The sequence below is a fragment of the Furipterus horrens genome, unplaced genomic scaffold (genome assembly GCF_987537825.1).
Source record: "Furipterus horrens unplaced genomic scaffold, mFurHor1.1.pri manual_scaffold_11, whole genome shotgun sequence".
Classification (NCBI taxonomy): domain Eukaryota; kingdom Metazoa; phylum Chordata; class Mammalia; order Chiroptera; family Furipteridae; genus Furipterus; species Furipterus horrens.
Genome location: NW_028327181.1, coordinates 79,704,547 through 79,716,908, shown reverse-complemented (window position 1 = coordinate 79,716,908; position 12,362 = coordinate 79,704,547). Strand labels below are relative to the sequence as shown.

Genomic DNA, 12,362 nt, shown 5'->3' with positions numbered 1-12,362 from the left:
AGACTACTCATCAACTGATGAAGTTGAGAATCAGTCTCTGAGTCCCTATTTGAAGTGAGAGCAACCGACTGTCTGGAGGAGTGGAGAAGGCTTCATTGAGAAGAAGTTGGCTGAGCAAAAGGAGGCGGGGAGGGAGAGGACACACTCCTGGTGCAGAGCTGGGAAGGGGCATGGTGAGAAGTTCTGTGTGGCGGGGAGGTCATAGAAGCAAAGGTTTGTTCACATGACATAATGTGATGTAGGTGAACCTGCCTGGTGGCCTGCTGTAAGTCCTGAAGATAACAGAGCAGGCTCCAACTGTGAGTCTTTGTCCCTGTGTTGTGTATATAAGAAGATAAAACCTGGCCTTCAAGGCTTTTTGCAACAGTGGTAATCCCTGCGCTTTAACCCTTAGGTCTTCCTACCAGTAAGCCTGCATCACTGTTTTTTCTCTCTAAAATGCTTGCCTTTCCCCTTCAGATTTCTGCCCACCTCAAAGTAGCAATGTTTGTCCAGTTGTAAAGTGCCCTTGTCCTTTGTTCCATTTCTACATATTTCCCTATGGGTACGCCTGCAAAAAATACTTCGAAGTATGTGTATAAGGATTCACTATAACGTTTTAATGGCAGAAAATGGAAACAACTTAGATGCTGTTCAGGGGGTACTGGGTTATCATGGCATAATCACCTAATGGAAAGCGAGCAGGCTGGAAAAGAATGGGGGGGGTTGATACATTGATATAGAAGAAGTTTAAGATTTGTTACATCTAATAAAGGGGAGATTGCAGTAAGTATTTATAATATCCATTTTGTATAACTGTTAACTGTGTGTGTGTGTGTGTTTTTCAAGTAGATAAAATGGGAGTGGGTGGATGATGGAATCCTGTTTTCTCCTTTAGGGGTGAGCTCTATGTTCACAGGCTTTAGAATCAGATATTGATGGGTCTCTGTGGCATGGGCCAGTCACATGGCCTTTCTGTACCAGTTTGCTGAGCTATAAAATAGGAATGATATATGAAATAAGTAATCGTAAAGGTCTAGCACATACAGGTCTTAACAACTAGTCCTTTCAGTTCTTCTTCATTTATTTCATGAAGCTGTTTTTGACTTTCTTTCTTTTTCACCACTTTCTCCTCCATCCCAGCAGCCAAATATAATCCCCCAGCACCACTGTTTCTCCTGACCCCTTTGCATTGCTGCCCTTCACCTTCCTGCTCCCACTCTGCTGAGGACCCCTTCAAGAGGGCAAGGACCTTGCTCTTCTGTTTCTGGCTGGACACTCATCACCCCATGGGTTGGGCAGGTCCCAGAGGGGTGTTTTATTTCTGTTTTTAATGAATTTTTAAAACTTTATGAAATCTTAAACATAACAAATGTAAAATAGTACAGTGACTGCCTAGCTAATGTTTGAATTCACATGACCTTGCAGAACTTTCCACCCTATAGAGGAGATTAGATAAATCTACCCATTGGCATGCTGACACAGCTCCTTGGGAAAAACTGATTCAAGAACTGGGAGTGGGAGTAGAGATCGGGGTTACTGGGTAGGTGGCGTTTTTCAGAAGCATGTTCCACAAAACACTGGTCCTCTAGCAGTGGTCCTCAAAACCAAATAAACAAAAGCAAAAGAGCTTTTATAAATTAGGAACATGAGATATAACCTAGCTCCCTTTTAACATTTTTTTTGTTTCAGTTTTAAGAAATCTCTGAGTGAAGGAAACTTGTTGAACTTCCTTGAACCCAGCATTTTCTAAGTTTATTTGAATACAAAATCTCTTCTCCCCACCCCATTCACCCATGCAGATTCAGTCCTACAAAGACTGTATTGGGAATCTGTATTTTAAGGCATGTGTTGCTAACCAGAGCCACAGTTGAAGACCATTTCAACACTTAAGGCGTCTTTTACTATATTTAGTGGTTAAGAGCACAGTCCGAGGCCAGTTGTCTGGGTTCAAATGCTACCGTACATTATCTGTGTGACTTTGGGCAAGTTACTTTACTTCTCCATTCTTCCATTTCCTTTTTTATAGAAACATTATAGCTACTGAAAAATTAAATGAGTAAAGCTCTTAGAAAAGTGCCTGGATATAGTAAGTGTTATTTAAACAGGTTAGGTGTGATCATGATTACCCAGCACCCCCTTCCTAGTCAGAGTTTTTGTACCAGAGCTTTCACTGGGTTAATTTATTTTCCCCATTGCTTCATCAAAAACATTAATTTTTCTTCCCTCTCACTCACTTCCCACAGTCAGTCAACTCCCATATTCCACTGGATTTATATTTTATCTCAGTGCATGCTCAGGGGGAAGGCAGCAATTGCTCACTGGCTCCAGGTGATTGTTGCTATGTGGGTGCAAAATCTGACCTTCAAAGAATCTGGGAAGTAGTATTTTTACATGAAATCTTAAAAAAAAGAAATATCAGTACCTATTTTACAAAAAGTATGTGCAGAACGGTTAGGTCATGTCTATGAGCTCACTTTAGCCTCAGGTTGCTGGTTTGTCACTTCACCTGTCACCTGTTACTCAGAACTAACCCCTATCCTCCATCCCCGTGACCACTGCCCCCAGGGAAGCCAGGCGAAGGGCTTGGGCAGCCAGGCTTTGTATCCTGGCTCCAGTACGCAGCTGTCCGGCCTTGTGTGAGCTCCCGAGTGTCCTGATGCCTCACCTTCCTCATCTATAAAATGAGTCTCCATCATACTTGTTTAGTGGGTCTGCTTGGGACTGAATGAAGTGACTTATGAAGATTGCTTAGCAGGGTCAGGCCTGTAATGAGTGCTGACATTTCCCAGGAGCATTTGTTCTATTTCAGGGTATTAACAAGCCCAGTCACGCTGTTCTCCTTTGCCTTCCAGGTACAGTTTGGCCACGCTGGAGCTTGTGCCAACCAGGCTTCTGAAACTGCAGTAGCCAAGAACCAGGCTTTGAAGGAGGCAGGAGTGTTTGTGCCTCGGAGCTTCGATGAACTTGGAGAAATCATCCAGTGAGTGGAACTTGTGTAGGATGTCAGCCACCCCATCCCTTTCCAAATCCCTCCTGAGGTCAACAGCCCCTGTAACATGGAGGTGTTTGATATTCCTGGTCCGTCTCAGCAGCTGTGTGGATAGTCCAGAATGCTTTTTCTCTGGCTTTTGTTTTGTTTTGTTTTGTTTTGTTTGCAGAAGCAGCCGTTAACAAGCCATTCAGGCTGGTATTAAATAAAACATGTTCAGTTTCTTAACCTTTCTACTTGGCCATAAATGAGAGATGAGCATAGAAGCATTTAGAAAGTGTCATCTCTAATTGATGGATAAAGAGTTATTGAATATGTTATTTTTTCTTCCCATTCCTCCTCTCTGTCCTTATATGACTTCCAGATTCAACTTTCTATAAAGCCCCATTCAGGGGAGTCTTGACAAGAACCTATTTTCATTCTGTTCTTGGGAATCTAATTGGTAAAACTAAGTCACTAACAGGAAGGGAGCACAGAGAAGGAAAACCTAAAATGTTTGGTTTAGATGGAGTAGTATTTTTGGGATGGCTTAAAAGAGCCGAGAAGAAGGAAATCCACATGGGTGTCTTTTCTCCTGCCCTTTCCCTGCCTCCTAGGTCTGTGTACGAGGATCTTGTGGCCAAAGGAGCCATTGTACCTGCTCAGGAGGTGCCTCCCCCGACGGTGCCAATGGACTACTCCTGGGCCAGGGTAGGTGCCATGTATGTCCCTAACAGTGTGGGCAAGGGAGATTTGGGTTGATTTGCCTTGAACCCTTGGAAACCAGGCCTGCCCTAGTAGTTCAAGCACCATGTGATCACTGGTCTGGGCCCCAAACCACGCCCTTATGGGAGGCTTCTCCAAGGCCTAAGGAGAAACTGGGTTACTAATTCTTGGATTCCATCTCCTCCTCATGTGCTGGAGCACACAATACAGGGTCCAGGAGGGCAGAGGCAGTGGGTATTTCCCACGGGTGGGTGGCCTGACCTGGAAAGGGGGGGCTGAGGCAGACAGTCCCCCTAGAGTTGTTTGTGCTTCCTAAGAGATTTCAGGGTGGTGTGTCCACTCTACCTTTTTGTCTTAAGGAGCATAGATAAAGAGCTAATATTCTTGATATGTAAGAACTCATAGAAATCAGTTTTAAAAAGGCCCAATTAGAAAAATGGGTAGGATAGGGCCTTTCAAAAGGAAAAAAGAAATGCTCAACCTCACTCATAAAAGGCACCAAAGTAAAAACTGTGCTACCAATTTTTCCATATCAGGCCAGCAAAGATACAAAATCTTCTTTGGTAATATGCTATGTTTGTGTGGCCGTACATTCTTTCCTTGTTGGAAGGCATGGAAATTGACACAACCTTTCTGAAAGGCAGTTAGTTGGGTAATATAAATCAAATTTAAAAGTGCTCATTCATACCTTGTGGCCCAGTGATTCCATGTCTAGAAAACTACTTCAGAGAAATGCTAACATATACAAATAAACATATTCAAGGATATTTTTCTGGTTGACAAATTATCAGTGAAGGAATAGCTAAATGGTGGTATTGTCCTATGGATGGGATATTATACAGCAGGTAAGGGAATGAACTAGATTTATGTGTGTGCTGACATTTACAGAGCTCAGGTTCATTGAGTAAACACGTTACAGGACAGTATATCTGTTGTATCACACAAAACAGTGTTGTATATTCTCCGTGTGTTTATGTATGCATGTAAATAAAAGTGGAGAAAGAACGGTCCAGAAAGATGTCCACTAAACTGACAAACACTAAGGCAAAAAACAAAAAGGGATGGAGGTTAAAGGCAACATAACTTTATCTGTTCTGTTTTAAATTTTTAAAAAGGAGAATGTACTCATGTAATTACTATGTAAATTATAAGCACTTTAAAAAAAAGATTTTATTTATTTATTTTTAGAGAGAGGGAAGGGAGGGAGAAAGAGAGAAAAACATCAATGTGTGGTTGCCTCTCGTGCACCCCCAACTGGGGATCTGGCCTGCAACTCAGGCATATGCCCTCACTGGGAATTGAACTGGCAACCCTTTGGTTCACAGGCTGGTGCTTAGTCCACTGAGCCACACCAGCCATGGCTAAATGCACTTTTTAATTAAAGTTCATAGGGGATAATTGAAGAAATGGGCTTGGACAACATTAGCTGATGATACCTCCATATGCCCCAACTCGGGAAATTCAGGAGCTCAGTTCCCTCCCCTGGGTAAAAGACATCTTGAGGGGACTCTCCTCCCCCCCACCCCCCCATATCCACAGCCACGTGCCTCATTACATTTTGGTGGGGAGTTGGCAGCTGTATGTGAAGTGTTTAAAATTTTTCCTTTGGATTCACACTTCCATTTCTTAGCCAGGTGACCTTGGGCCGGTTACTGAACCACTTTAAGCTTCGTTTCCTCTGCTCTAACATGAGGAATGATTGTCCTTTGTGAGGCTCAACTGAACTGATGGATGTAAGCGGCTTAGAGCACTGCCTGGCCCCATAAATGCTCAGTAAAGAACAGAATAGTGCTGAGGCTGAGCGGGTGCCATGGGCCTGGCACTCTAGTTTTCTCCACCTGAAATGACCCAGTAAAAGGGCTTTTGCAGTTCTTTCTGGGAGGAGTTTGTCGGTTAGGCTGGGTAGAGATGTGTAAGTGGAGCCCTGAGCCCAGGCCTGAGCCCGACACGGTGGAAGCTGTTGTTGAATACATGGCCACTAGAATTTTAAGACACTCCTGGGACACTGGTTCTGGGAGCGCAGACAGTGGGATGGTCCAGGAAACATCTCTGTGATCCCCATAGCACTGCTTGTCTGCCCCTGTCTCTGCTCAGGAGCTGGGCTTGATCCGCAAGCCTGCCTCGTTCATGACCAGCATCTGTGACGAGCGAGGACAGGAGCTCATCTATGCCGGCATGCCCATCACCGAGGTCTTCAAGGAAGAGATGGGCATCGGCGGGGTCCTTGGCCTCCTCTGGTTCCAGAGAAGGTGAGGTGTGGAAGGCAGAAGTTGGTAGGGCCCTGCAACTCCGAGTTCATGGTTGCTCCCTGGTGGGAGTGGAGATGGGCAGCATTAGAGAATATGTCCAGGGTCAGTCATTCTTTCTAGAGGAAAGAAATTAAGGCTACTATGTCTTCCAAAGACAGAAAGGCCAGTCTAAACCAAGAGAAGTGGAAGCATGACTTAATTAGGAATCTTGGATCAGCCTCTTTTCCTCGGGAACTTACAGAGACATGGGATGGGGTCAGTGCAGGCCTCTTGAGAGAAAGGTGAGGGTTAGCGGGGGAGATCTGGATGGATCTGGTACCTTAAAGAGAGCAGGGCTGGTAGAATGGCTGAACAAACATAAAGCACCTTGTGTCATTAGCCTAAATGTGAGAAAAAATTGGTTTTCTCTGCAACTTCCAAGCTTAGTCTTCCTCTGGGACTGACAGCTGGGCAGGGAGGCCAGCAAGAACATGATTCACAGAGCCCTGGCTTGGGATTGGCCTGGGCAGACGGCCAGGTCCGAGTCCTGGTTTGTGTCATGCCCTCACATGCAGAGAGGAGAGTCAGTCCTGCTCTGGGCCCTTCCTGGGAGATGTTCATCAGCTGTAACACCTGAGCAGGTCTCACTCTGCTCTTGCATCCCCATGTCTCCAGACTACATTCTTAATCATTAGTTGGTAGGATGAACACTGGAGGAGGCCAGGGGCCTCCTACACTGTGGACAGAACAGGGACCTCACCTCCTCTCTGTCTGGTCCATAGAGGGCAGCCGTAAATGCAGGGCAAATCGTGTCATAGCAACTTGTGCTGAAAACTGCTGACTGAAGGAGATTTCAAACCCTGGTTGCTAACTCTAAAACCAGTATTTGTTATCAGCAAAGTCCAGAGCTGCTCAAGAATCTGGAGGTTTTGCCCCAGAGTTGTATGATAGAATCAGACTTAGATTGGCAGGTTGCTGCCCTTCCTGAATTTGAGTGACTTGTTTAGGGACGTGGGAGAAAGTAGGACCATGGCCTTGCCAATGCATCTCCTGTTCAGTAGTTCACCATTGTCTCTACCCTCCTTTCCCTGTCCCTTTGCTCACTCTCCGTAGGTTGCCCAAGTACTCCTGCCAGTTCATTGAAATGTGCCTGATGGTGACGGCTGATCATGGGCCAGCTGTGTCTGGAGCTCACAACACCATCATCTGCGCTCGGGCTGGGAAGGACCTGGTCTCCAGCCTCACCTCGGGGCTGCTCACCATTGTGAGTACTGTCATCCTGGGAGGTGCACAACAGGGTCCTAGAAGGAGCCCAGGAGGGGAAAAGCCTGTGTTGGGGCTGTTCAGGGCATGCCAGATCAGTCTGCAAAGTTGAAGAAGGCTCACAGCTCAGGGTAACATGGGCTTGCTTCTCTTACAGGGGGATCGGTTTGGGGGTGCCCTGGATGCAGCAGCCAAGATGTTCAGCAAAGCCTTCGACAGTGGCATTATCCCCATGGAATTTGTGAACAAGATGAAGAAGGAAGGAAAACTGATCATGGGCATCGGTCACCGAGTAAAGTCGGTAAGTTGTTCTCCTTAAGGAACGGGATCTACGGGGTTAAGGGGGACGAGAGCATCAGTTTAGTTGAGAACACCCAGGCCCTTGACTCCAACATGCAAAGCTTTGGATGTGTTGGCACATGCCAGTGTTATAATACAGATTGCCTTTCAATAGTTTTTGTTCAATTGTAGTGTAAAAATATAAGCTGAAAACTCACCCTATGAAACTTTTAGGAGAAAGGATTGAGGTCAGGATTAACTGGACATATCACTCCTCTGAGGCTAGCTGCATGCTGCAGTAACACACAACTCCAAAAATCTCAGTGGCTTTCAACAGCAAAGGTTTCTTTCTTATTCACCCACCCACTGTGGGTTGCCTGCTGCTCTGTTCTCTCATCTGCACTGAAGAAGCAGCCCCTATCTTAGAAAACTGTTATGGCAGAACCACACGAAAGCTCTTAAAGCTTCTGCTTGGTAGTAGTATAGCTCACTTTCACTAGAATTTCATTGGCCAAAGAAAGTCACATGGTTAAGTCTGACATGACTGGGGCAGGAAGAGCAGTTAATAGCAGGGCAAGCTTGATTGGTAGAGGTCAGGGAGTGACTATTTTAAATAATTAATAGAGTCTCCCACAGGGCAGGCAGTCATCTGTGTGTCCTAGTAGCAGGTTGTATTTAGAAATCAAAGGGTGACAGCTGCTCAGCGTCTTACAGGGACAGCTCCTTATAGAACCCTTTGCCTTGGGGTCCTTGGCTCTGTAGCTCTTAAAGACCTCATTCAGTCGGTCACTCTGCTGGTCTAGGTGGGGCGTATGACTCCCATTCACACTGTGGGTCCTTTACTCAGTGAGCTTCGCAGCCCTTTTCTTCTTCCTGATGCTTACTGATTTTTATCCCAACTCTGAAAGCAATGCGTGCTTATTACAGAGGACTTAGGAAATATAGAGATGTATAAAGAAGAAAACAAGAGGGTCATGCATGTGATCTATAAGAACATCCCCCTTCTAGGCATCCAAATGCTTAGCCAGCTCCAGGTAAACCTCCAGAGGTTGCTTGATCAGCAAGGACTCCACTAGAGCCAGGGGAGGTAGTTACTTCAGAGGGACATTCCATCCAGACTTTGCATAACTTTGCTTAGCCACCCCCAGCTTCCCAAGCAGATAACACTCTCCAGTCCACATGGTGCAAGGCCCCTTTCTGAGATAATGTCAGGCCCATATGGCGACACTCAGTCTTTCAGGCTCCTTCCCTCTGGAGTCCATACTGACCTAATGTGACTCTGCAGAGGGAGGAGGTCACAATGGCATTGGGTTTTAGCATGTGCCCAATCCATCTCACTCCCTCACTGATAGATTAGTACTTAGTTTCTTAACAGGTAGCTCATCTCTATTCATTGCAGGTTTAGAATTTTTTCCTAAAATCTCAGGGTGCTTAGTGTGGAACTTTGTTACAGCTTGACCAGGATGCTGAGCTGGTGGGCAACATGATTAGTGGCTAGAACCTAAGACTTCTGGTTAGAGAGTGGGTAAGCCCAGCCCCCTGCTGCTTAACACAGTAGGACCCATGGCTAACTCAACATCTCCAAGTCTCTCAGTTCCTTGTCTGTAGCTTAAAAGAGAGAACCTAGCCCTAAGTGGATGGCTAGGTTGGTTGGAGTGTTGTCCTGTACATCAAAAGGTTGCAGATTCTATCCATGGTTGGGGCGCATATGGGAGGCAACCAATCAATGTTTCTCTCTCACACTGATGTTTCTCTCTCCTCCTCTTCCCCCCTTGCCTAAAATCAATAAACATATTCTTGGGTGACATTTTTTAAAAAGTTAAAAAAATAGAGAGAACCTAAAAGGTTATTTTGAGGCCCAAATGAACTATGAGGAGTTTAAAAACCTTACGCCCAGTGTCATAATCTGTTGCTACATGGAATCATACAGGTGGTTCTGGTCCTGGAACACACCTGGATAGAAATGTATAGTTGTGTCTACTTGTGACATGAGCATGAACCTCTTTCTTAACAGCAGTGTTAGCATGGGTTCCTCTGTAACTTTGCGTCACTTTCTAGATAAACAACCCAGACATGCGAGTGCAGATCCTCAAAGATTATGTCAAACAGCACTTCCCTGCCACCCCCCTGCTGGACTATGCACTGGAAGTGGAAAAGATTACCACCTCGAAGGTAAAAATGTCCCTAATTCCTGAATCACAGTTTTGGGTGAAGTTCTTGGGGAAAATGAGACAGCCAAGTTGCCTGTTGATTGTGTAGCTAAAATTAAACATGGTTTTCTGGAAATTTTATTTCTGTTGCATAACTAAGTTCCGCAGATAATATACTAAGTGTCAACTGGGTGTCCAGTCCTTTGTTAGACATTGAGGATTGAACTCAGTAATACATTTTTTCTAACCAATTGGGATGTTTTGGTGGGAGATTTTTAATTGGTGATCAGAATGTGTAGTATAATAGTAATAGTGAAAAATTACAAGGAAAAAAATGAGAAATAAGGATAAATGCTTTGAATATTTTTCCCTTCCCAGAAACCAAATCTCATCCTGAATGTAGATGGTTTCATCGGAGTTGCATTTGTAGACATGCTTAGAAACTGTGGGTCCTTTACACGGTGAGCTTTGCAGCCCTTTCCTTCTTCGTAATGTTTATTGATTTTTGTTGTTGTTCCCTCCCAACTCTAAAAGCAATGCATGTTCATAATGGAGTATTTAGAAAATATGGAGAGATTAAATTGCCTCTTCTCCTACCACTCAGAGCACCCCTCTTTTCCACTTTGAAATCAAAGAGAGCTATTTCAGTTGTACTGTCTGTGGGGAAGAGGGTGGTCATGTGAGCCATTTTAAAACTACATGTCAATTGTGTGTTGCAGGGAGGAAGCTGATGAATATATTGACATTGGAGCCCTCAATGGCATCTTTGTGCTGGGAAGGAGTATGGGCTTCATTGGTGAGTTAGTCGTTACTGTTTTCAGAGTGTTTTAGGTGTTTTTTTTCCCCTCCATGGTCCAGCTGCACCATTTAACTCATGTGGTTTCTTCAAAAGAGATGTCACATTGTTCCTAATCCTTCCTTTCTTACTTTTACTCCCACCCCATCTCTATCTTTGTTCCTTTGTCCTTGGAAATGATTTTGATTGCAAACCCAACAAAATATAATTAATTCCAACGATTCCCTTTTTTACCAAGCCTGGCACCTACCTGTGGAATGGATCTGGATTTACTTCCCCATTTCTTTGTATCTACCTTTTGTATTAAGAAAGATTTCCCTTCCTTATCCTTTCACCTTCACCAAACTTTAACAAATTCATGAACTCTTAATAAAAAATGGGTTTGCTCCATTTCAGGACACTACCTTGATCAGAAGAGGCTGAAGCAGGGGCTATATCGTCACCCATGGGATGATATTTCATATGTTCTGCCGGAACACATGAGCATGTAACTGAGCCAGGAACCCTGTTGCAGTCAAGTGAAGACAACTCTTCCCTTGGGAAATAGCGTGCAGACAGCTGGCACTGGAGCTTGCTATTAGGATGGGCCTGGAATGTAAACAGCTGCTGGTGTGCAGGCACCAAAGACCAACACCCACAGGCTAACACTGTTCAGTCCACACACAAAGAAGCTTAATATTTTTTTTTATAAGCATAGAAATAAAAACCAAGCCAATACTTGTGACATTTGCTCTGCTACTTGCTGTATTTATTACATAAAAGCATCTAAGCACTGTCAGGATAGTGTTTTTCCTCATTTGTAGGGCTTTCTGATGTTGCTTTCTTTTTCCCATTAGTTAAAAAAATGTTTTCCCTTGGAGGAAGGGAATGAAACTTTTAAGACCTCAAGGTACTATACATTTAAAGCGCCCCTGATGTCTTGTTTTTCCACTTCCCTTTCTTCCTGCTCATATAACATAAAGAACATTGTATTAATCGGATCTTTTTAGGATCTTTTTGTATGTTCTATGTTAAGGGTTTGTTTGGTATCTCACTGAAATGTTCCATGTTGCAGACCAAAGTCTGCTTATGTCAGGGGGTTGAGACCATTGAATCCTTAGCCATTGTCACAGAATATATGGAGTAGTAATTTAAAATGTAAAGTTGTAACATACATATGTTTAAAATGGAAACACAAAGCAAAAAGCTGTGAAATGTCTTGAGTCTTATGTTCTCTGTATTTATGCAACTGACTTGTCTGTCTTTTCTTGAAGTTGTGGGTCCAAGGACTCCTCTCCAGCCAGTTTGCATCTGTAATCCACAAAGATTCTAGGCAGCTGCCACCTCAATCTCTTCTCTGTATTATCATAGTTTGGTTTGAATAAACTATATAGTAACAATATCTACTGCTGTCTCATCTCATACATACCCCTTCTGTATTCATCTGAATTGTACTTTGTAATAATTTCAACTACATGTAGTTTTAAAAATGTTAATCTACCTCTTTTTAAAATTTATTTAAAGAATTAAAACTATTTCCCAAAACAAAACACCCACCCTTAAATCTGCACCTCCATCTTTCTCAATGAATGGGAACCAAAGCTCTACCCATCTAGATACCCAAGCCAACAACTTGGGAGTCATCCTGTACTTCTCTATCTGGTTCACAGGTCCTGTAAATTTATCCTTTTAAAAAATAATTTAGGTATAACTGACATTCATTTCAGGCATACAACATAATTTGATAGTTGTATACACTGTGAAATAATCACCACAATAAGTCTAGTTACCATACAGTTTACACTTTATCTCTGATGGATCCATATCTGGTATGCTAACTTGTGCCCCCAGTTCTACTTTTGACCTCTTACAGTCCATTCTCTACGCAGCCACCAGTGATATTTTTAAAAACATCTCATTGAGACACACCCTTGCTTAAAACCCAAAAGTGGCTTTTGGTCATCTTTTTAATGAGTATACAGTATAGCTAT

At 43.7% G+C, this 12,362-nt stretch overlaps 1 protein-coding gene across 2 annotated transcripts in view; it reads left to right on the top strand.

Moving 5' to 3' along the window:
- Nucleotides 1–11,775, top strand: part of ACLY (ATP citrate lyase) — a 39,623-nt gene extending 27,848 nt beyond the window's left edge. For both annotated transcript variants that reach the window (XM_090292809.1, XM_090292808.1), the window contains 9 exons: nt 2,835–2,962; nt 3,568–3,661; nt 5,771–5,925; nt 7,018–7,168; nt 7,325–7,468; nt 9,505–9,618; nt 9,975–10,057; nt 10,316–10,392; nt 10,789–11,775. In XM_090292809.1, the coding sequence (XP_090148935.1) occupies nt 2,835–2,962; nt 3,568–3,661; nt 5,771–5,925; nt 7,018–7,168; nt 7,325–7,468; nt 9,505–9,618; nt 9,975–10,057; nt 10,316–10,392; nt 10,789–10,883 (1,041 nt within the window). In that variant the 3' untranslated portion in view covers nt 10,884–11,775. The remainder of the gene's footprint in view (nt 1–2,834; nt 2,963–3,567; nt 3,662–5,770; nt 5,926–7,017; nt 7,169–7,324; nt 7,469–9,504; nt 9,619–9,974; nt 10,058–10,315; nt 10,393–10,788) is intronic.
- The last annotated feature ends 587 nt before the right edge of the window (nt 11,776–12,362 follow it).